Raw genomic sequence first — 22,791 nt, 5'->3', positions numbered from 1 at the left:
CAAAAACGAGTTATGTGCTAACCCTCTTGTACAGCCCTACAGCTTGACGAAGGAAGCAACCGTGACAACAGACGCCTCAGAGAAAGCTATAGGCGGGGTACTCTCACAGGAAGGACATCCTGTGATCTACGTATCGAGGAAGTTGTCACAAGCCAAACAAAATTACTCCAATATTGAGCGAGAGGCACTTGCAATCGTCTTTGTGAAAGATTGAAACAATTCCTACTCGGAAGAAGGTTCACTCTTCAGACTGACTACAAACCTCTCAAATATCTCTTCGCCCCAGACGAAGAAATTCTGAAAACAGCATCAGCAAGAATTACAAGATGGGCGATAGCGCTGATGGGACTTGACTTCGAATTGAAGTATACACCCGGAGAACAGATCCCCCACGCTGATGCTCTGAGCAGACTAGACTTTGATGATGACGATGACAATGATCGAGCCTGCTTTGCTCTTGGAAATATATACTTTGTCCAATCCGAACTGGTGACACAGTCAGACATCAAAACTGAGCTGGGCTCGAATCGACTCTTTCAAGATGTCATCAAACGAATAAAAAGCGGCATCTGGAAACAGTGCTCAGAAGCAGAGAAAGGATTTGAACAACAGAAAGACGCCCAGCCCATTCACAATTGAATCATCTTTCGAGGAGTTGTGCCTTTCATTCCACCCAAACTAAGACCCATGGTGATGGCCAAAGCTCATGAGACTCACCCAGGCAAAAATGCAACTGAAACAGCAGTTCAAATGATGGCTTGGTGGCCCGGCATCAGTCAAGATGTTCTTCGATATGTTAGTAAATGTAAGGAATGCCAAGAAAACAGGCCTAGCCTGGGGAAAACAGTATCTACTTGGCCGGAAGCTGAAGTTTGGGAAAGACTCCACATGGACTGGGGTTACGTTAAGGATCAAGGTAATATCTTAGTGATAGTAGACGCAGGTTGGATAGAAGCCTTCCCTGCGGGAAATAGAACCTCACAAACAGTGAAGATGTACTTGAGTCAAATCTTTGCAAAATTTGGGATACCCAGAACATTAGTATCAGACAATGGTCCCGAGTTTGTGAGCAGTGACCTAAAGCAATGGTGTGAATCACTTGGGATTAAAAAGATGGAATCTCCCATCTACCATCCAAGAGCAAATGGGATTGCTGAACGAGCGGTCCAAACAGTGAAACGGGCTATTCAAGCCTGGAGTCCAAATCTGAATGTGTCATTTGGCGCTTTCCTACAGCGGGCTTTAATGACACATCGGAACACTTCCAAGACGCGGGGCAAAACTCCTGTAGAACTGCTACTGGGACGCAAAATAAGACTTCCAGCAGTCACTGATTTTGATCTGTGTGAACGAGTCCTCCTCAAACCGACGAACAGTTCACCAACGGTTCCAGCTACTTTCATTACCCGTAAAGAAATGAACACTTCGTTCATCCAGCCGGATAATTCAAACAAGACAGTTCTTGTTAGTGACGACCAAATTGCACGGTTAGAACCTGACGACATCAAGACTGAATCTACTGACTCACAGTCTGAGAGCAGTAGGGACGACATAGACGTGGCATCACCCAACTCTACTGAAGAACCTCAGTAGTTGAAGGGGAACAACCTTCAGTGGCCACAAGAACTTCAAGCAGATAAAGGACAGCCAGAGAGATTTGGAGAAGCTATTCCTACAAACTTGCTTAAAAAAGGAGGGAGGATGTGATATATCGAGTAGTAGCGAACTTAGCAACTTCAGTTAAAACTTCGATATATAAAGAAATCTTTTTTACCTGATGTTTGGTGAAGTGAAATTGAATAAAGGCTTCTAATTTGAACCGAATCGTCGATTCAAATTTGTTCATACCACAAGTTTATCAATGTACATAAACCATAAATTTGTGCGATAGATTCGACCTTCCCACCACCAAGATCGATCAGCAACCAACTCTCCCACCCTCCCAGTAGATAGCAATGACATGTTCTCAGGTAGGGAGAACAATGTGTTAAGTGCAAAAAACTGCACTAGTACTTGCCATATACGGCAAGGGGAAAAACTTGTTCACAACTAAGTTGTAAATTAACACATATCAGTTTATCTATATCTAGACGGATCTGTAAATTTTCATACTGATACGGATTATAAATACCTGTGAAATTTTGTACATTTAGGCCATTTCGAATTCAATTATTAAAATAATGAAATTTTTGTCACTCGTGCTCGAGACCACGACACACTAATTTCTAATAATCATTTTTCTAAAGATATTAGATTTGATCACCTGGACATTTTTTATTGACCATTGATCATCGAGTACACGACTGCAAAAGTGTTTTTTCGATTCCTGAATATGTATACCTAAATAAAAGCTTTTACTGAACAGCCATTAAACAATTTTTTGGTGTCATTTATATAACTGTTTCAAAATTTTGCGGCATTTTTTGTTTTCTCAATTTTTTAATTACTTGTCACCACAAATGCAACCATTTTCTAAAGCAACCATTGATTGTGATTACAACAAAAATTGAACCAGAGGTGCAAAGGACCGATTCGTTTCTCTTTCTTTTTGGCGAAAAAAAATTATATGGCGCGTAATTCCAGAAAGAGAAAAAATTTCCCATTTAAAAGAAATATTTTGGCCATTTTCAAAGAAATTTCAAGGTAAATAAATCCTCGAGAACTACGCAATTAGGTCATTTTGTCAGTCATAAGAAGACGATACATGCGATTTAATGCATATCACAAAATATTTCATTGTACCTCCAAGAATTAGTTTTATGACTATCTTTTCAAAGTCATTCTATTTATTTTTGGATCGTCAGGAATTTAATGACCGTCGACTCGAGCATGCTTTATTTAAATTCTGAGTGCATTTTATGTATTTTTTCCTTGAGTTTCTAACTTTAGGATATTCTGTATCCATCTGTATTCATTATAAATGTATCTACCTTGAGGTTCTTCTCCATCTCTGCCACTTGTGAGGATGCGAATGCGAGTTTCTCCAGACCCACTTCGTACCTCCTCTTGGATTTCAGCACCTCGTCTCTCTTCTTGGCCAGGAGTTCTTTGAAGGACAGAATGAACTGGAGGAAGGAAGAAGGCGTCACGTAGTTGGGTCGACCAAATTCACAAATCAATCTGAAACAGGAGTGAACGATATAAAACGCTAAATTCGTCAACGAACAAAGATAGAGAGCGTGATATCCGAAAAGAGTGATAATAGAGCCCGTAGCTTTTGCTAATATTGGCTGCCCGGGTTGTGGTACCACGTTAAAAATCAAAGAAGCAAAAAGTAACCATAGCCACCAAATAAAATCAATGATGGTCACGCAAGTCGTGTCTGAAATGTGGGGAATAAAAAAGGGTCATCTGAGAAAACGCCGTTAGTCTAACTGTGTCTTCCTTGTGATAAAACAAGCAGTTTGTCTTTCAACAACTGAATGTGGCTGAACATATTGCATATGGTATGGGATGACGTCACTGTAGACACAATAGAATCATTTTAAGATGTACAAACGACAGGCTGACCTTTTGGAGAGTGTTGTTGCGGAGGAGTGGAAGCTGAGACAGAGGGGCGTGATGTTAGCCTTGTGAGACTCCTCCAATTTCGCATCACTCAGAAGAGACTGGGACACTCGCTCCAGAGCCTCAGAAGGCCACTCCTGTAGTTCATTATTATTATCATCACTGTTCATCTGATATAAAATCAATATCTATCCCCCACACCCGTGTTAGCCTTAAAAGAAACTTACGTATATTGTCATAAGTTTTCCGCCCGGCCGCACGCCCTAACACAACGACGCAGATTAATGGAGTGAATCGGAAATGGAATGAACGGAAATGCAAACAACATTTTGTCAGCCCCTAGAACCCGCACTGTAAACCAAAAAGTTGTGATTAATTCTTGATTTTTCTAATTGATAATGGGTGTATATACGGAGAATTTTGGACCATTTTCATCCGTAAAATTCGAAGATACTGTAAGTATGATTTTGTTATACCCTCTCATTCGGGAGATATTTATTTCTGACTTTAGTGAAAAACGCTTTAGTTCCGTGCGCTGAAAACCATAACGGAACAATAGCTGCGCAATTTTCAGGATTTCTCTTTTCTATTTTTTCCAATATAGCACGCATTCCTCAACAGAATGCAAAAAAAACTAAAGTGTTTAACTTTAACCTTGAACCAGTCAATTGTACAGCATGAGATGAGAGATGGGAATTTGCGCAGTCTGTTTCTGAATGCCTCCCCGATTGGACTGAGGGCCACCACCACATGCAAATGAGTCTTCACCCGGGACACGAAGTAGCTGAACAACTCGTTCGTCGTAAAGTCCGCCTAAAGTTTCATTATCACAATGAGATATGCTAGTTTAATTTAAGTTGAAATATAAATGCACAACCCCATCTCCAAATCGCCCCTTTCTGCTCGATAGCCTAAAATTTTTTTTTGACCATCAGGCCTACCTGCAGAGCAAATTAAAGTTAGAAAACCTTACCACCTACAGGTGTCGTAGTTTTTAAGGAAAATTACAAAACCTGATACGGCCTTATACGGCACCGTCCCAAGTTTTGTAATTTTTCAGAGATTTAAAAAGTTATACCCAGTGCCATAAAGTGACGAAAAAGTGACTTGTATGAGATAAGCGGTAGATTTAAAGTCGATTTTAGGAATTTAGAATTTACAAATTGGTAATTACATCAATTGGCTACGGTGCCGTAGAAAACTTATTACGGCCTTATACGGTGCCGTGCAAAGTTTTGTAAGTTTTTTACGGCAGCCTATAAGTCTTAGTAAGTTTTCAAAGTTTTGTCTACGGTGGGTAACCTGGGAATTCGGTCACAAATGAGGTGAAATTTACTTAATGAACACAACAAAATTGAAGAACGTTTAGGAGCAGTTGAAAGGAGTGCAAAATAAAACAGAATTTAGCTCTCCATTTTAATTTACTTTTGTAAAATACCGAATCCTGAGTGCCTGAAAAAATTTCTTAACAACTTTTCTAATTCTCTACCGGTGGTTCATGGTTCATTTATTCAAATTTTTCCCAATATTTCACCCGATTTAGTACCCCTGTCTAAACACTATTTGTTAAATTAAAATCTTACGTTTATCTCAAAGTATATTCCAATATTGCGTCGACCTAAACGCATTCACGTATTGCATTAAGCTAGAGTTTCTCACCTGTTTGTTGCCTTGCTGTGCCTTTTCCCTGACCAATTCCACTATCTCATGTTTCTCATCGGGAGGGAACAGATTGGGAATCTCTCCGGTATTGAGAAGTGACTCTATGTCCTCTAAAAAGGCCTCGTCCACTATCTGTGTGTCTGAGATCAGGAACATTGAAGGAGTGTCCAGAGCACCCGCTGTTCGCATTGCTTGCTGGAAAACAAAAATATGCCGAATCAGTTGCAACATTTTAAAACTTATTTTACAGTATCAAAGTTACCGTTATTATTTTGAGATCTTGATTTTATTAGTCTCGTAAACGCTTAAAAGCGAACTTGTCAATGTCATCTGTTTTTGTTTTTACAAAAGCAACCTCGTTTGATCTAAATGCGAAAATGTATTTCGCAAAAGGATGCCAACGAGCAATTTTTACTTTATTCGTAGAAAGTTGAGTACCTTAATGTCGTCTCTCCAGTTGTCCAAGTTGTATTTCTTCGTAATCTCTGGTTTAAATATCTTGACCTGAAACACAATAAAAAGAAAACAACATGAAAATGGGAGTCTGCATCTCAGTTGGGTAGCTCATCGAGAAATTATTAAATTATACAGAATTAATCGAAACAAAAGAATGTTAATAAAATATTTTTATTGCAATTTAGTGAGTTATTGTTCCGACCAACCTTGGTGGCGGAGGAACTTTATACTCAAATGGGTTTTTTTGTTCAATCAGTTTGGGCTGATCGATATATTGATCGAAGAGAGCTCCGATTGGTATCATTAGAAAGTGAATAGTTATAATTTTTAGCGAATAGGTTATGGTTTTTAACAGCCTCGACACATTTTTCTAGCATAATTCAATTGAATTTTTGACTTCTGCCTAAATTGTCGTTCTGTTGTGAGTCGTGTGATATATGCTGGATCACTACAGGCCTCAGCCCTCCTATGTAGTTAGAATTGAACCTACTTAATCAATTAAGTCCAAATTTAATAATTTCATGACTTTGAATTGGTTTGTTTTTTTTTACTCTTGCGGTTTTTTTATAATCTTTTCTGTCAAATTGTAGCTCAATTCAACCAGAGAGGTCGCTTATTCTTTCTAGTTATTTGGAATTTAGCCTTCACTGCTTTTATGTTTTCGGAAAGGGTTTGTTGGCTTTGAGACAGAGATTTCGATTTTGTTTTGTACTTTCCATTTTTTTTTAAAAATCTTTGTACGTTTGTTTTATTGTCTTGCCTCTTTTCTACGCTAATGAAGGAACAGATAACAACAACGGTTTTAAAAAATGCAATTGAAAATAACTAAGGTTTTCATTGAAAAGGGTGTCTTTTTCAGCTGCTTCGACACTGTTTTCTCGTAAAATTTGACTGAAATCTTAACTGTTGCCTATATTTGTCGTTCATTTTGTTGTCGCATGATTCTGACAGGTCTCTGAACTCCTATGTTAAAATCTTTGTTTTTCGAACGTTTCCCTCCTTTTTAATCTTAGTTTCTTATTTCTGTTCTTGACTGAGCTTGATCAATGATAATTTGCATCATTGTCCTTGCCTGGTGAACTGACATTTCAAGTTTCTTAAATGGCGGCTTCAAGCGTAAAATAATAATGTTTTGTTCTGATTCTACGAGCTTTATTAAAAAAATTTTTATGACTTAGGAATTTTGCCCAAATTTTAGTTTAATTTTTGGTGTCTTGTGACATTAGCGAACTCAGATCAAGACCCAATGTTATGTAATGCAGGCCCAAATATAAATATTTATTTTATTTAGTTGATAGCTTGAGATTTTAATGGCTTGGACGCTGACTTTCTTTCAGCAATTTTCATTTTTTTTCAGTATTTTTTGTTCTTTTATCAGTCGTAAGATATATAACCTGGATTATGAGAGGTCTGAATTTCTTATGATGAGAAGTCTGAATGGAGTTATAAATAAATCTATTTATAGATTTCAGTGGGTAGCTAATGGTTTCCATGACCTCAAAATTTTTTTAAAGAAAATATAATCTTTTTTTGTTCTTTTTTGTCTAACTGTTACTTAGTCTCAATCAAGGCAGGTTCTATATCTTGTTGAGTGATTAACAATTTATTTTGTCCAACTTAGTTTTTATGTGGTGCTAAATTGACTTTTTTAAGTTTTCTTTTTAAAATACATATTGATTTTTGGTCGTAATTTATGTTTGGTTTTGTTGTCTGATTTTTGGTTTGTCTTGTTTCGTAGTATTGTTAACGGCATATCTCATTGGCACTCTGAAACGGCATTGTTTAATTAGTTTAAGGATTAGAGTTTAAAACAAAAATTTTCATTCATATACCATTTATTTTCAAGATAATTTGATTGTTTTCTATCACTTCTTCTTTTGGAAAACAGTTAAATCAGTAATGAAGATGAGCGTGGCCGGAAAATTATGTGCAAATGCACAATACCGAGTCTCCTTGTTGCAGGGTATAAATTGCAAAGGAGTGTATATCAAACTTGGTTACTAACAGAAGAGCATATAAATAGAGAAAGTATCACATGGATTTGAAATGTCTTCATTCTTCAATGCGATACAACGCCACATCGCAATTCGGTTATGTAAATTGCAAAGAATTCTATACATTTTTTTAAGTGTTGTTTGTTTTCATCTATCAGAGTTGTCATCAACATTGATGCCCAGTGAATTATTTGCCATATGTGCACTATTTACCATCTGTGCCCGATACTGATTCCACATGGTTAAGAAAAGTCATGCAAGTATTCAGCCATAACAACATCAGAAATCGTGAAGAACAGTCAATTTAAAAAAAACTAGAAACTGGAATATGATTAATTTATACTAAACCAATGTAATCCTTTATTAATTCAATAATCAAATAAATCTCACCAATTTCCTAAGGCGGCCAACGTAACATTCCATCGCCCAACGAAAGAATGGACAGCTAAAACTTCCTTCGAGAATATTTTTTCTCGTAATCAGGGTAGAGAAGGAAATTTTATACAAAGACCCATCCCAACCAACCCAAACCGAGGCAACCCATCATCGCCCAACCCAACAGAGAGTTTATATCTGGGAGTCCCTTGATTACCTTATTCTTATTTCCATTGACTCTGGTGATTCGCCAGTAATTTCCCCAGCGTTGTTTTTTTCTCGCACCTAGAGAATTTTTTCCGGGCGTGTTAACAATTTGCAAAAAATTTCAGCCATTTGTTTTATTGCTCCGATGCCATTAAAATTTTATTTCGCTATTGGAAAAACCAACGTTTCGTACGGTGTGTTTTGGCATAAACCTCGGTTTGTGTCCGGATTTTACTGTGGTTATTTGGTAGATTTTGAGTTTATCATTCTGGTATTGGTATTTGATGGTATCCGGTAAAGTTCGGTAGGCTTGGTAAGGTTCGGTAAGTATTGGTAAGGTTCGGTAAGGCTTGGTAAGGTTTGGTAAGTATTGGTAACGTTCGGTAAGGCTTGGTAAAGTTCGGTAGATATTGGTAAGGTTCGGTAAGGCTTGGTAAGATTCAGTAAGGCTTGGTAAAGTTTGGTAAGGCTTGGTAAGGTTCGGTAAGGCTTGGTAAGGTTCGGTAAGGCTTGGTAAGGTTCGGTAAGGTTCGGTAAGGCTTGGTAAGGTTCGGTAAGGCTTGGTAAGGTTCGGTAAGGCTTGGTAAGGTTTGATCAGGTTCGGTAAGGTTTGGTAAGTTTCGGTAGTTTTGGTAAAGTACCGTATCAACGTTTTGGTAGGGTTTATTACACTTTGGTATGTAATTGTTAACCGGTAGTTAAACAAACAGGTTTTGGCCTTGAGATTTGGTTAACAATGCTACTAACAGTGGCTAAATTAAATTCAAAGCTCTAGAACCACTTAACAAAAAACAAAACAGAGTTAATGGTTCTTACTCGAACCGGAGAATCAACAAGAGTTAAACATCAGGTAAATTCTACGAATTCACAAACACCAGCAATGGGTGAAAACAAAGAATCCTCTGTTGATCCTCATTTGAAGCACATTAAAAACCAAAAGCTAATGTTTGAAAGCGAAATTGAATCCTGCATCGAATTTGTTGTTTCAGGAATCGATTCCGGGGAGGACACTGAAACTCTAGAAGAAACATTGAGCGAAATTAAAGAGCTGCAAGAGAAACTCGACAACTCCGTTCAAGAGCTTTTGGACATCTCACCATCAGAGGACGCAGATACACTCTGTTTTCAACTTAGCAAACTAAAATTCAAGATTCGAAAAACAACCGCTGCCCTCCGCAAACACAAAAAAGAAACTCAAAGCGCAGAAGTAAGCAATGTTTCACCAGGCAACTTAAGGGTAACATTTGATAGTAGCAGCAGTAACCCAACCATTCTTAACACTAACAGGATCTCTACATATTTCTCAGCATCCGCTAGGAACGAAGTGTCAGGTCAACTTGTTTCGTCGGACTCTGCAGCGCCCGCTAGCTCAGTTCAATCCAATTCCATTTCGCCGCCGGCTAATATTGAATCCAATATTGGTTTCTCAACGGCTACTTCATCTGGAAATTCTGTTCACAGTGCCTTGTCTTCGGAACCGTTTCTTGCTAATTCAAACAATAGTTCTGTCAACCAGGACACATCATTTCGTGTTTCGAACAGCAATCCATCATGGAGATTCCTTTCCAAACAACAATTCTCAGATCCGTTGGCGTCCGCTACACTTGACTCTGCTTCATATCATAACCCCATCTCCATGTCAACTTGTTTCCAAAAATCTGTACGCAAGTTGCAGGCAACAAAATTTGATGGCAACCCACTCGACTGGATGAAGCGGTTCAGCATTTTTCAAGCCGCAATAGATCGTTCGCCTATGTCATTATCAGAAAAGATGATACATCTTCAATCGCTATTAACTGGAGAGGCAAAGCATTTAATAGATGGATACGGCTGCAACGGTAGTCTGTATGTCCCAGCGTTGAATCGTCTTGAGGAACACTTCTGAAACCCAAACCGGATAGTAAATGCCTTTCTTGATAAACTCTCGCAGTTCAAACCACCTAATCTGACTGTTCCTGAAAGTTATACCCAATTTTCAGCCTTTCTCCTGACTCTAGTGGATACATTTCAACAACTTGGATTCAATCACGACATCATTCTTCTACAAATCTCAATCAGGCATTAAATAAACTTCCGAAACCAGTCCACCTGGACTGGAACAAGTATGTCCTCGAAAAGTTTTCACTCCAGCCGTCTCTTAAAGACCTTTCTAAGTGTTTATCAATCTACGCAAAGGCTTGTAGAGATTTGCCAGCGCCAATTTCCATAACACGACCCAGCCACGGAAGATCAAACTTTGCCCATAAACCATGGATTCAGAAAACTCAAAGTCCTTGCCCTCATCTACGAGAACGACAGGCAATGGTCAACAAGGTGGCTCCTTTTCAGACGGTAACAAACAAGGCCCCTCCAGAACTGTTGTTTGCCCCAGTAATGACACCTGTCAATGTCTCTACAAATGTTCTCATTTCCAGAACCTCTCTCCTTTTGATCGGAGAGAACATGTCAAAAACTTAAAACTTTGCTTCAACTGCTTTAGCAGTCATCATGTTCAACATTGCAATTCAAAAAATGTTTGTCGAACTGGCAATTGTGGCCGAAAGCATCATACCCTGCTCCATGAGAGCTTTGGAGACAATAATCAGAGAGTGAAGCCGCCATCGGCCGTTAAATCCGTTCAATTACATGGAAGAGGACAAGTAGCCCTTGTTCCGGTTGAACTTTCCAATGGTGTAAAAACTCTTGATACTTATGCGTATCTAGATAACGGAAGTTGTCAAAGCTTGCTGCTTACATCTGCAGCATCAGAATTGGAGATTGACATGAACACAGTCGCTAAAATGCCTATCAGTGGCTACCATACAACTAGAGAAATAGACTGTTCTCAAGTTTCTGTCCAAATCAAGCCATACAGATCTCAGAATAGCTCAGTAGGTTCAATCGATGTGCTAGCAGTACCAGATCTCAATATGACACCAGTTAAAACCAGTGAGCTGAACAAACTTTGTAGTAAGTTTGATCACCTTAAACACATCACGTTTCCAAATGTCAAACAAAATCAAGTGTGCATAATCATTGGAATTGATAACTTTGAACAAATCCACTACAATGAGATAGTTAAAGGCCCGAAAAACACACCTTGGGCTGTCAAGACACCATTAGGTTGGATTTGTGCCTGAAAGACCAACATAATTGCAGATGAGCAAAATCCAGTTCTCAAAACCCACATTTGTTCCCATGGCCAATTGGACAACGAACTTTTCACCAAAGTTCAGGATTGGATGAAGATCGAAAATTATGGCATTGCATCAAAGAAAAAAGCACTGTTCAAGAACGATGAAAAGGCTTTGGAAATTTTACAATCCACAACCAGATTCAAGGATGGTCATTACGAAGTTGGTCTCTTGTGGAAAGAGAACGCAAAATTGCCGAATAACAGATGGCTCGCTGAGAAACAGTTGAAGCAGCTAAAAACAAAGCTTTCCACGAAGCCAGTATTAAGAGAAAAATATGAAGAGACTTTGCAAAAGGACTTGCAAAACGGATATGTTGTAAAAATTGATCCATGTACCGACAACACAAAATCAGTTTCTTATCTACCTCATCATCCGGTCTCAAACGAAAATAAGCCCGGAAAAATTCAACGGGTGACTAACGCATCCAGCATCTTTCAAGGCCAATCTCTCAACTCAAATCTGTTGAAAGGCCCGGACTCGCTCAGCAATCTTGTTGGGATTATTTTGCGTTTCAGAGAAAGTCATATCGCAATATCCGCCGACATTGAGCAAATGTTTATGCAAGTCAAAGTTGCTCCTTCAGACCGTTCATATCCTCGTTTCTTGTGGGATCACAACGGCAAAATAGAAGAATATGAAAATACTAGCCACATAATTGGTGCAACGTCATCACCTTGCATTGCATCGTACGCTCTACGTCGTTCTGCAATAGATAATCAGAAACATTTTCCTGAGGTTTCCCATATTGTTGAACGCAATATCTACATGGACGATTTGCACATTTCCACTGACGACGTTGAAAAAGCTGTTAACAAAATGAGCAGCACTAAAGCTTGCCTGTCTCTTGGGGGTTTTAACCTCACCATGTGGAATTCTAACTCGGCTGCATTTTTGCAACAAGTCAGTAGGGATCAACTTTTAAACACAAACGAAGCTTCACCTCAAATTCAGAAGGTCCTCGGATTACCGTGGAATGCAAAAACAGACTCTTATGTAATCGAGAAGAAACTTTTCAAGAAGTTTCCCTTGGATAACACTATGGCAACCCAAAGAAAACTTCTGCGGTTTGTCGCATCCATTTTTGACCCCCTAGGTTTTATAGCACCGCTCACCATCCGAGTTCGTAAAAATCTACAGGCCGCCTGGAATCATGGACCAAAGTGGGACAAACCATTGGACCTCAATGAATTTGCAGATCTAACTCAACTGCAAAATGAACCACGGGAATTCCCCGAAATTTCAATACCTCGCTGTTTATTCATTAACAAAGCAATAAAGGAAACAGCTCTCCATACATTCTCAGACGCGTCGGAGTATGCACTCTCAGCAGTTTCGTATCTTAGGATTGAATACGTTGACGAAACCGATCAAGTGAAATTCATCATGGGAAAAGCCCGCTAAGCTCCAATCAAAAGACTGACAATTCCAAATCTCGAGTTGCAAGCCGCCGTCTACGCAGCTCAGCTCGCACAATTCGTGATAAAAGAGCACGACATTCACATTAATGAAAAAGTTTTCTGGTCCGATAGTACAACAGTTCTTTATTGGCTCAGAACCCCAGAGATACGTCAACGCATATTTGTTGCTAACAGGTTGGCGACGATACTTGATGTATCAACAGCACATGACTGGAATTACATCACCTCAGCTGACAATCCAGCCGATGATGGCTCAGGAGGCTATGAAGCTAAACAGATGAACTGCAGTTCTCGATGGCTCAACGGTCCTTCCTTTCTACAGTTACCAAAAAGTGACTGGCCAAGTCAGGACATCTTGAAAGCACGAAATTCAAACGTTCTCATCGTTCATGCGTTGCAAACCAATCTGCACTCAGCAATTCAATGTCCCATCAACATTGCACGCTTCAGCAATTGGAATCGTCTGGTTAGAGTTGCAGCATACTGCTTCTTCTTACTCGATCGTTTGAAAAACAGAGCAGTAGCTTATCGCTCGCACATCACACACTGGCTTACAAGTACCTCATCGGCGTTGCTCAAAGTCAGAACTTTGGAAGTGAGATTTTGTCTTTACAAAAATGCAAGGAGATACTTTCGTCGAGCCCTCTAAAGACACTCTGTCCTTTTGTTAACGGAAAAAAATGAACTCCGCGCCAAAGGTCGGCTGTCTAAGGCAATGGTCTTAGAAACTGCTCGCCATCCGTTAATTTTAGATGGGGTTAACCCAATCGTTAAGCTCCTCATCAAAAACACTCATGTGGTGAATAGTCACTCTGGTGTTGAACAAACACGTTCTTTTCTAATGGAATACTATTGGATTCTGAAATGCCGAGCTGTCGTTAGACAAACAATACGTCAGTGCATTCCCTGGCGAAGAATGGCTCAAGAAATTAGTCCACCTCAGATGTCAGATCTGCCCAGTGAACGTTTACCGCTACAAAATCACTTTGCGTTTGCCACAACGGGCCTGGACTTCATAGGTCCTTTTCCTATAAAACAGTGTGGTAAATTTGCTACCCGTTATATCCTTCTATTTTCATGCTTAGTTGTAAGAGCCGTTCATTTGGAAGTTTCTGAAAGTCTTTCTACAGATTCTACAATGAGTTGCATCCGCAGATTTATTAGCCGCCGCGGAAAACCAAAAATATTTTATTCTGACAACGGAAAATCTTTTGTCGCCTCTTGTTCCGAATTGAGAAAAGGAATAGAAGCTCTCAGATCCTCGCGAGAATTTGCATCTAAGCTCCACATCTTAGACGTAGATATCAATTGGAAATTTAACCCCCCTCTGGCTCCGCATTTTGGCGGCAGCTGGGAAAGATTAGTTCAAGTTTTCAAGATCTCCCTCTACAAAGTCATTGGCTCAAGAACGCTAACAGACGAAACGCTGTCGACATTCACTTGTGATATTGAGTCCAACATAAATTCGCGACCATTGACGAATGTTTCTAGCGATATAAACGATCCACTCCCTTTAACGCCAAATCATTTCCTTTTGGGTAGACCCCCAATCAATCTCCACTCAGGAGTCTTCTCTCAAAGCAAAGTAGCAGTTACTAAATCTTGGAAAACATCACAAATTCTAGCCCAACATTTTTGGAACCGATTTATTAGAGAGTATCTCCCTTACCAGCAGAAACGCTCTAAATGGCATAAAGTAAATCGGAACTTAAAAGTTCACGACTTAGTCTGGCTTTTGGAAGATTTCACACCTCGTGGTCTCTGGCCTCTAGCAAAGGTAATAGAAGTGTATCCAGTCTCGGATAAAGTAGTTCGGTCAGTCAAAATAAAGACTGCATACGGTGAAAAGATCCGCCCCGTTCTCCAGCTAAGTAAAGTTTCTGAAGAGTAAACTACATTCACATTCAACGGACAAATTCACATCATTTTAGCACTCAGCTTCCATAAATTCCTCCTGCAGAAATCTACACTATCGTTAATGTGAAGTCACATCACTTACTTGTCGATCAACATACGATTTAAGAAATCCAGTACGTTAAAAGGTCCGTCACTCTTGAGTGGTTATAGTCAGGTACAGGTAGGTACGGTTAGGTACAGGAAGGTACAGGCCGCAACAGGTAGGAATCTCGTTTTTTTTTGCGCTGTGTAGAAAGTTGCTACACCGCAGCAACCTCCGCTTTAGCCTTTTCCGCTTGTGTCGCAATTTTCGGGTTTTACAATTTTTTGCCTTTACCCGCTCCGTCAGTTAGAAACGCCGATTTTGAAAACTATTTGCTTTTTTATCTCTTGTAACCATCTATTTCTCTCCTCAGCTATTTTATCGGAATTATTTATTGGCTACAAAGTTTTTACCTAACAAAGCATCGTCTTTACAGAAGCCGACTATTCTTTGCAACCCTGCAAATGGGGCCGGCGATGTCATCAACACTGATGCCCAGTGGATTATTTGCCATATGTGCACTATTTACCATCTGTGCCCGATACTGATTCGACATGGTTAAGAAAAGTCATGCAAGTATTCAGCCATAACAACATCCGAAATCGTGAAGAACAGTCAATTTAACAAAAACTAGAAACTGGGAACTGATTAATTTATACTAAACCAATGTAATCCTTTATTAATTCAATAATCAAATCAATCTCACAAAGTTCCTAAGGCGGCCAACGTAACAAGAGTTTTAAAAGAAGGGTTTGTGCAAATCTCTCATTTTTCAAATGATCACAATACTCTGAAATGACGTTTCCATTAAAATTTTTTGATTTCTTGATTCAGGGAAATCATACCAGTCCTCGTATTGAAATTTAGATCTAATGCGGAAACAAGCTGTTTAGCGAAAATAGGAAACAGGTTAACAGGTTTCTGATACATTTTATAAACATTTTGTATTCTAGAGAAAATACAGCAAGTCAATGTTGTGGGGGGGGGGATAATTTGCTCTGTAATTGTTCAGTTCTGATTTCAGCAATTGTTGGCTGGCCGACCAAAACTCAGGAAATTTAGAACCAATCTAACGGGCGAAAGCCTGACAAGAAAAGACTATGTGAAATTGAGCTTTTTGGCTTCACATTGTTTGTCGGGTTAATTTATGAATAATTGTGAATTCCGCCCCTGCTTGTAAATAAATTGAGCTAACATTGAGCTTATCACCTTTTCCAATATTGCCAATGCACTGTTACTCATATTCTTACCTATTAGACATTATTTGCTAAAGAGAGCAAAGTAGTTTTCAGACGTTAAAAGGTATATGGCAATTATGTACCAGAGACCGCGATTCGAGCCTGTAGATGACCGAAAATAAAAATTTTGTTTAATTTGACTTTTTCAGACTAATTGTTATTTAATTCAGCGGAAACTTTACATAATCGTTAGAGCTTTCTCCAAAACAAGCATCAAACGGCCTGTATTTTCGTATATTTAAGGAGGATAAACAAAAGTCAGTTTTCAATTTCTTAACCTGTAGCATAAACGCAGCCAGCTGGGCGCTGGAATGTCGGCCACTCCCACTCACTCCAACTAGTAATGCATGGCCCAGAGGCTGTCTCAACACACGCGACACACGACACACGTGACCCACAAAGTACCTAGAAGGCAATGCGGCTGACTTCGTAATTCTTAGAGGCCTCTGTTATAAGGTTCCAAAATAGAACAACTAACTTAATTATCTAAGTTTATAACTTCATTTTCTAGAGGCAAAATAGACAAAAATGACCAACAATTGACGGCTTTCAAATTAGCATTGTTGCCTGAAATCTTACTTCACTTCAATCAAATCAAATTGCTGAAACATCCATCATCTTCACAAGACTTGAATTGCAATTTCAAGAAGTTTCTGAGAAGCACGGCTCTCAATTGAGAGATTGGTATAGTCTCATAGCCTTTTCCGAATTGCACTTCTCTAAAATTGAATCTAAGATTGACTATGAATGAGTATATAGCGTTCATTTCTAAAAAAAAACATTTTTTTTTCAAATATCAAAGACTGTGCAAGCTTGTGACTTACACGGAATGACCCCAAACTTTTGAATATACGCTTACCTAATCACAAACGGAAAGTGCCATCATTTTTAGTCATTTTTTAATTTTAAGAAGTCGTAACTAAAAATTTTGATACGTTTTAATTTTCCAGTAACAACCATATAATGTTGAAGTAACCGAAAAAATCTCAGTGAAAATTAAACATACCCAGCAGATGGCCGGAAAATAGCCGCCGTTGATTCCCATAACCAAGATTGGGATGGAGAGAAGAAAAAAACTAATGAAAAAAGGATTTTTGTACACAAACAATTTTAAAGTGCGAACTATTTTGGTGCCATTTTGGAGCTGAACAAACTGCTGTTTCGCAGTGAGACGACACAAGGGCTAGTATCAAAACAATTAAGTAGTAGAGATGGTAACTAAGAACAAAGTTTGAGTAACGAGTTTCTAAAATTGGGCTTCATGGGTTTAGCCCGTTTCTATTTCTGATTTCATTTTTTGATACTGACTCTGTTCATTTTGAATTGCTTTGCTGAACAACTGACGTCTAAAAATACTTTAAGCAGATTGAGAAAAGAGTGAAACTAGCCTGGAGAAGTAAAAAAAGATTCACGCAAAATGTTGAACAAGCTGCGAACTAAGGTAAAGCGAAAAATAATTTAATTGACGAAGTAAAAAAATAGGAGCGTTATAATAGCTGGCAGCTATTATAAGCTATTAATCAGAAAAAGATAAATAAACGATTAGCAAGACAGCAAAATAAAATATATAACTCTTTTAACAAAAACGTCAGAGCGGCTTAAGACATTTGATTTTCTGACATATTTATATAATTGAGTCAGCAAAAATAAGGCACAATTTTTTTTTAAAAAGCTTTAAAAAAATTTCTTCAAACACTTGAGAACTTCAAGTATAATTGTTTTTCAAAATTATAATACTTCAGAGATATTTTCACATAAAAATTTTTTGAGACTATTATTCGCATGTCTGTATTCTTACACAAATATGCAGATTTTAAACTAAGAGGATTGGTATCGTTATTTTAGAGAGTTTGGAGGAAACCTATGATCCTGTAACAATAAAACTAAAACTTCGTCAAATTCATTTTTAGATTTTAAAAGTTCCCAAAGTCTAGATTTTTGTTTTGATGAAGAGATCAAAACACATAGGAAACACATAACTACATTAATTGCGATTAAAAACTGATGCCGTTTGATTCCAGATTAATAAAAGCATTAACATAGCTATATTAACTGTTCCGGTTATGCGTAGTCTTTTTCGTTTTTTTGTAAAAATAAAAAAAATGCAAAAACCAAATACGGATTAATGCATAATGGAAATTATATACTTCCGCAGTAGATTTTTTATTGAATCTTTTTATATTCCCGTGATTTTATTAAGACAAAAAAAGAAAAAAAAAAGAAATTAAGTTACCAAAACTTTCATGATTTCAATGAAAGTAATGAATATCAACAACACTTAAAAACCCAGCTGTAATCTTGAAGAAAACCTCATAGATTTTCAGCAAATTAACAAAAGAATCCAATGTTGGCAATTTTTAAACATAGCTGGCAGATTGCCACAAAAAAACCAACCGTTGACACTTGAAGCTCATTTGGAGAGAGAGAGAGAGAGAGAAAAGATACAAATTGACAATCGTTTCTCATAAGTGTCAAAAATCAAAAGGTATTCTAACATGTTCTGTTAGGGAAAATAAACTTCGCTAATTCAGTTATAAATTAACTGCTACTATGTTTAATACTAAAGTCAGCTATAAACTGCTCTAAGGCACCCTGAATTAAAATCCGGGCTTTATCGGTTTATCCCTCTTTTGATTTTGATCCTTTGAAATTGGGCGTAATAACCAGATTGTGTAATTCATTGAGTAAATGAGTTCAAAATTCATTCATTAGAAATAATGAGAGAGAGCTAAGTCAGAAATCAAACGTGAATTTCGTGACTTTTTCTAAAAAAAACGATATTGAGTGGTAAAACAAACTGAAAAGCATAGATGGGAACTAAAATTCGAAAAATGTTGATTGACTAAACATAGCCGGCAGATTGCCGGAAAATAGCCCCCGCTGACGCACTTGATGCACATCGGGATTGAACCAGAAAAAGAAAAGAAGGGATAAATTGACCGAATTTTGTTCAGTTTTTTCTACAATGTGTCAAAAAAGTGTTCTTATTGGGCGTGCAGTTTCAGTTTGATTCTATACTCAGCTTTTAAAATTAAAACTAATAAGTTTAATACCAATGTCAGCTAGCAGACACTCTACTGAACTTTGATAACCTAATTCTCAATGACCTAATTACCGGGCTTTATCGGTTTATCACGTCTCTTTTGATTTTGCTCTTCTGACCTTGATAGTATTCACTATCTTGCGTAATTTATTGAGTGAATGGATTTAAAAACGATTTAGTTGATACGGTGAGTGAGGTAATTCAGAAGTTAAACGTGAAAGTCGTGAATTGTGTTAAACGGAAAACGTGATGAAAAGGTAAAGCGAATTATAAAAATCGATGTCACAATGCCGCATGTGAACAAAAAACCACTAGCGAGAAAGCGAATTTTTGTTCACACACCGTTTTCTCACTCTACTTTAAATTTAGAGTAAAAAAATTAACATCGCGAAACCACTCGGTTTTTTGCTCCACTTCCTATTTCGGCGTGACCAAAATCACTACTCCAATTTGACTTCAAAAATCATGCAAATGTGTTGACAGATCTTAAAAAAAACGACAGCGCCCCAATACAATTCAATTTCTTAAATTTTTTGAATTGTAAAAAGGAAAGCGCCTAAATAATAGCCGTTAAGAGGCTGACGGCGGCTAATAAACAAAAACTATGACTGCAAATAACCAGCAATTAATTCAAAAGTCAGAGGGCTGCATGTGAGGAGAAAACCACGAAGCAGCAAACAATTTTTTGTTCATAAACCATTTTCTCACTGTAACTTAAAATTAGAGTGAAAAACTTTTACGCCGCAGAAAACTCTTATTTTTGCTCCACTTTGTGTTGGTGCAACCAAATCCATCACTCCAATTTAGTTTAAGAAATTATTAAACCATGTGAAAACATCTTGAAAAAGACAACGCCCCAATAGGATTCGAAAATTTAGTAAAAAACAAAAAAAACATAAACGAGAAATGAAAAAGGAAATATAAAGCTAAAATTTGGGACTTAATATGGAAACTTCTTATATATAATTTTTATATTCGCTGAAAAAAGCAAAATTATTTCATCAAAGATTGCGCAAGCAAATTTTCGCATATTTTGGTGAAAATTTTATTGTATCTGGACGTTACTTTTTTGGTAAACATGGAGAAATCCTGTTGGCTCAAACAAGATCATTGCACATGCACCAAGCAACCATAATGTGATGTGAAGGTATAATTGGATTATTAGTATAAATATTATAGTAAGAAGATACAACAAAAAGTTACATCGTCTAGAGACCACGTACGGTTTTGGATATAGTATAAAAAAATCATCCCAGGTTGACCTTATGGTTATTGTTCCGACCCCATTTGGGGGGGGGGGAGGAACTATCTACTCAAACGGGTTTTTTTGTTCAGTCAATCAGTCATCAAGAAATTTTAGTGGTATCATTAAAAAGCACGTTCAGCGTAGATTTGAAAATTGAAAAGATTTTTTTGAAATTCGTTTTTTTTTCGAGGAGTTATCGAGGTTTAAAGTTTTGCATGAATTGGCATGATTTTGTTCACTTTTAGTAGAATTTTCGTTCAAATTAGGACCTTTTCTATTAAAATGGAAATTCAAAATTAAATTTCACGCCTCAAAATGAATCAATTTTGTGTTTCTAATAGACGAAAGGCGATAAAATAGACTAATTGTGGTCTCATACGGAATTTTACTATCAAAAAATTTCGAATTCTAATTGAGAGCTCCTTTTTTAGAAGTCGTTTCGTAATTTTTTTGATATTTTTAAGTCACCTCGAAGCTAGTCACTTTTCATATCGCGGTTCCGTTATTGACAAACCTCATTTACAGTCAAATGAAGCCAAATGAACCAAAAAATTCGTTTTCAAGCAACAAGCAAAAGTTTGTCTTTTTTGGCTTAGACTCTTGAGTTTTCGCAATTTTAATTGATATTTTCAATTTCTTTTTTTACGTTTTACAAATTTTTTGGAGTCCCATGGCATAGACTCGCTTATTAAAAGTACAATGGGTTTCGTACTTAGCTTAAAGTGAACCTATATAGTGCATTAGATGGACAGCTAATGGCTGTTAAGACTTTGAAATTAAATTTTCGGAAACTTTTCAACATTCACTAATCATAAACTTAATTTGAAATGTAAGTCATCCTCAAAAATAACAGCACCCCTTTCCCTCCTACTGCAACTCAATCTAATATGGATAGCAGTTTTATCTTCTAACTATTGGTCTTTTGGCTTCAATGCCACAAGATTTCAAGAAATTTTTTCAAAATTTTTGGATAATTTCGTATCATTGATTCCTTTTGAAATCTTGTCACATTATCTTAATACTGATAGATTCAGTTGGCTTAGAGAAGACGTTAAATGGATCAAAGATAAAGTTTACTCAGAGAAATGCGTATGGTTGAAATTGCTTCGACACTTTCCTCTCACACTTGTCTACTGAGTGTTTTGGTTTTTGCTTATATTTATTGTTGTTCTCATAGTGATAAGACTTATTGTGATTACCCAAGATTAAAAATTATCCTTGTCCACCAACGAGGCATAACTGAACGTATTTATTGACATCCGTTGAAATCTATTTAGTTTAATGGCTGACGAAACTTTAAAAATATTTTTTTTCGAATTTTTATCTGAAAATTAACTAATCGTAAACTTAATTTCGTGAACTGTAGGTCAGTTTCCGTGATGTCAAGACGCTTTCCATTTATAATTCAACCAGAATTTAACTAGTTAGCGGTTTTATCTTCTAACTATTGGTTTTATGACTTCGATGCACGAGTTTACATAATTTTTTTTTAATTTTGGACTTTTCTGTAATGTCGGTTCCTTTTGAAATCTTATCACATTATCTTGAAATTGACAGCTTCAGTTGGCTAAGAGAAGACCTTATATGGATCATAGATAAAGTTTTCAGAGAATACGTATGGTTTAAATGGCTTCGACACTTTCCTCTCACACTTTTCCACTGAATGTTTTGGTTTCTGCCTATATTTATTGTTGTTCTCATAGTGATAAGACTTATTGTGATGTCTTATTGATTACCTAAAATTAAAAATTATCCTTGTCCTCCCGTTGAGACGTAACTGAACGTATTTATTGAAATCCGTTGAAACCTATTGAATTTAATGGCTGACGAGACTTTAAAAATATTTTTTTTTTCGAATTTTTTATAACATTAGCTAATCGTAAACTTATTTTCGTGAACTGTCGGTCAGTCTCCGTGATGTCAAGAAGAATTACAGTGCTGTTAACGAATTAATTGAAAATAGAAAAGGTTTTACTGAGAAGAAGAAATACAATGCTGTTAACGAATTAATTGAAAATAGAAAAGGTTTTACTGAAAATTACAGTAAAGAAGAATTACAGTGCTGTTAACGAATTAACTGAAAATAGAAAAGGTTTTACTGAAATTTTCATTTTTAGTGGCTTTTTGCTCGACACTTTTCTCGCTCATTTTTTTTGAATTTGTTGTTTTTTCCTGTTTTCTTTGTTCTTTATGTAGCCGTAAAATGCTGATCAATCTCATTAGCTTGTAATTTAGTATTGAACGAGTGATGTTACCCGAAGCAGTCAGTTTATAGCGAATAGTCACAAAGGTTACAATAATATACATTTTCAAAAATTTAGCAATTTTTCAGTTTTTGTTCTTTTTGTCAACTTGTAACTTATTCTCATCATTGAGAGGTCCCAACCAATTCGTTGTATTTCAAAAATTAACATAAATACTGATATTTTGTTCTAATTGATGTTTTGATCGTTGGACAATATGAGTTTTCATAAAAGTTCTTTAAGTGGTATATATGTTCCTTTTTCTCTTCTTTTAGCACATTCGGGTA

General features: G+C 37.1%; 1 protein-coding gene across 3 annotated transcripts in view; it reads right to left on the bottom strand.

Annotated features, from left to right (window-relative positions):
• The window catches only part of LOC142337634 (dynein axonemal heavy chain 7-like), a 291,470-nt gene that overhangs the window by 150,083 nt on the left and 118,596 nt on the right, over positions 1 to 22,791 (bottom strand). For all 3 annotated transcript variants that reach the window (XM_075387009.1, XM_075387011.1, XM_075387012.1), the window contains exons 37-42: positions 16,251 to 16,377; positions 5,608 to 5,673; positions 5,167 to 5,364; positions 4,162 to 4,320; positions 3,511 to 3,644; positions 2,931 to 3,120 (exon numbers count right to left, since the gene is read on the bottom strand). In XM_075387009.1, the coding sequence (XP_075243124.1) occupies positions 2,931 to 3,120; positions 3,511 to 3,644; positions 4,162 to 4,320; positions 5,167 to 5,364; positions 5,608 to 5,673; positions 16,251 to 16,377 (874 nt within the window). The remainder of the gene's footprint in view (positions 1 to 2,930; positions 3,121 to 3,510; positions 3,645 to 4,161; positions 4,321 to 5,166; positions 5,365 to 5,607; positions 5,674 to 16,250; positions 16,378 to 22,791) is intronic.

Source organism: Convolutriloba macropyga, chromosome 4 (genome assembly GCF_964194025.1).
Source record: "Convolutriloba macropyga chromosome 4, txConMacr16.3, whole genome shotgun sequence".
NCBI lineage: Eukaryota > Metazoa > Xenacoelomorpha > Acoela > Convolutidae > Convolutriloba > Convolutriloba macropyga.
This window is presented reverse-complemented; position numbering and strand designations above follow the sequence as displayed.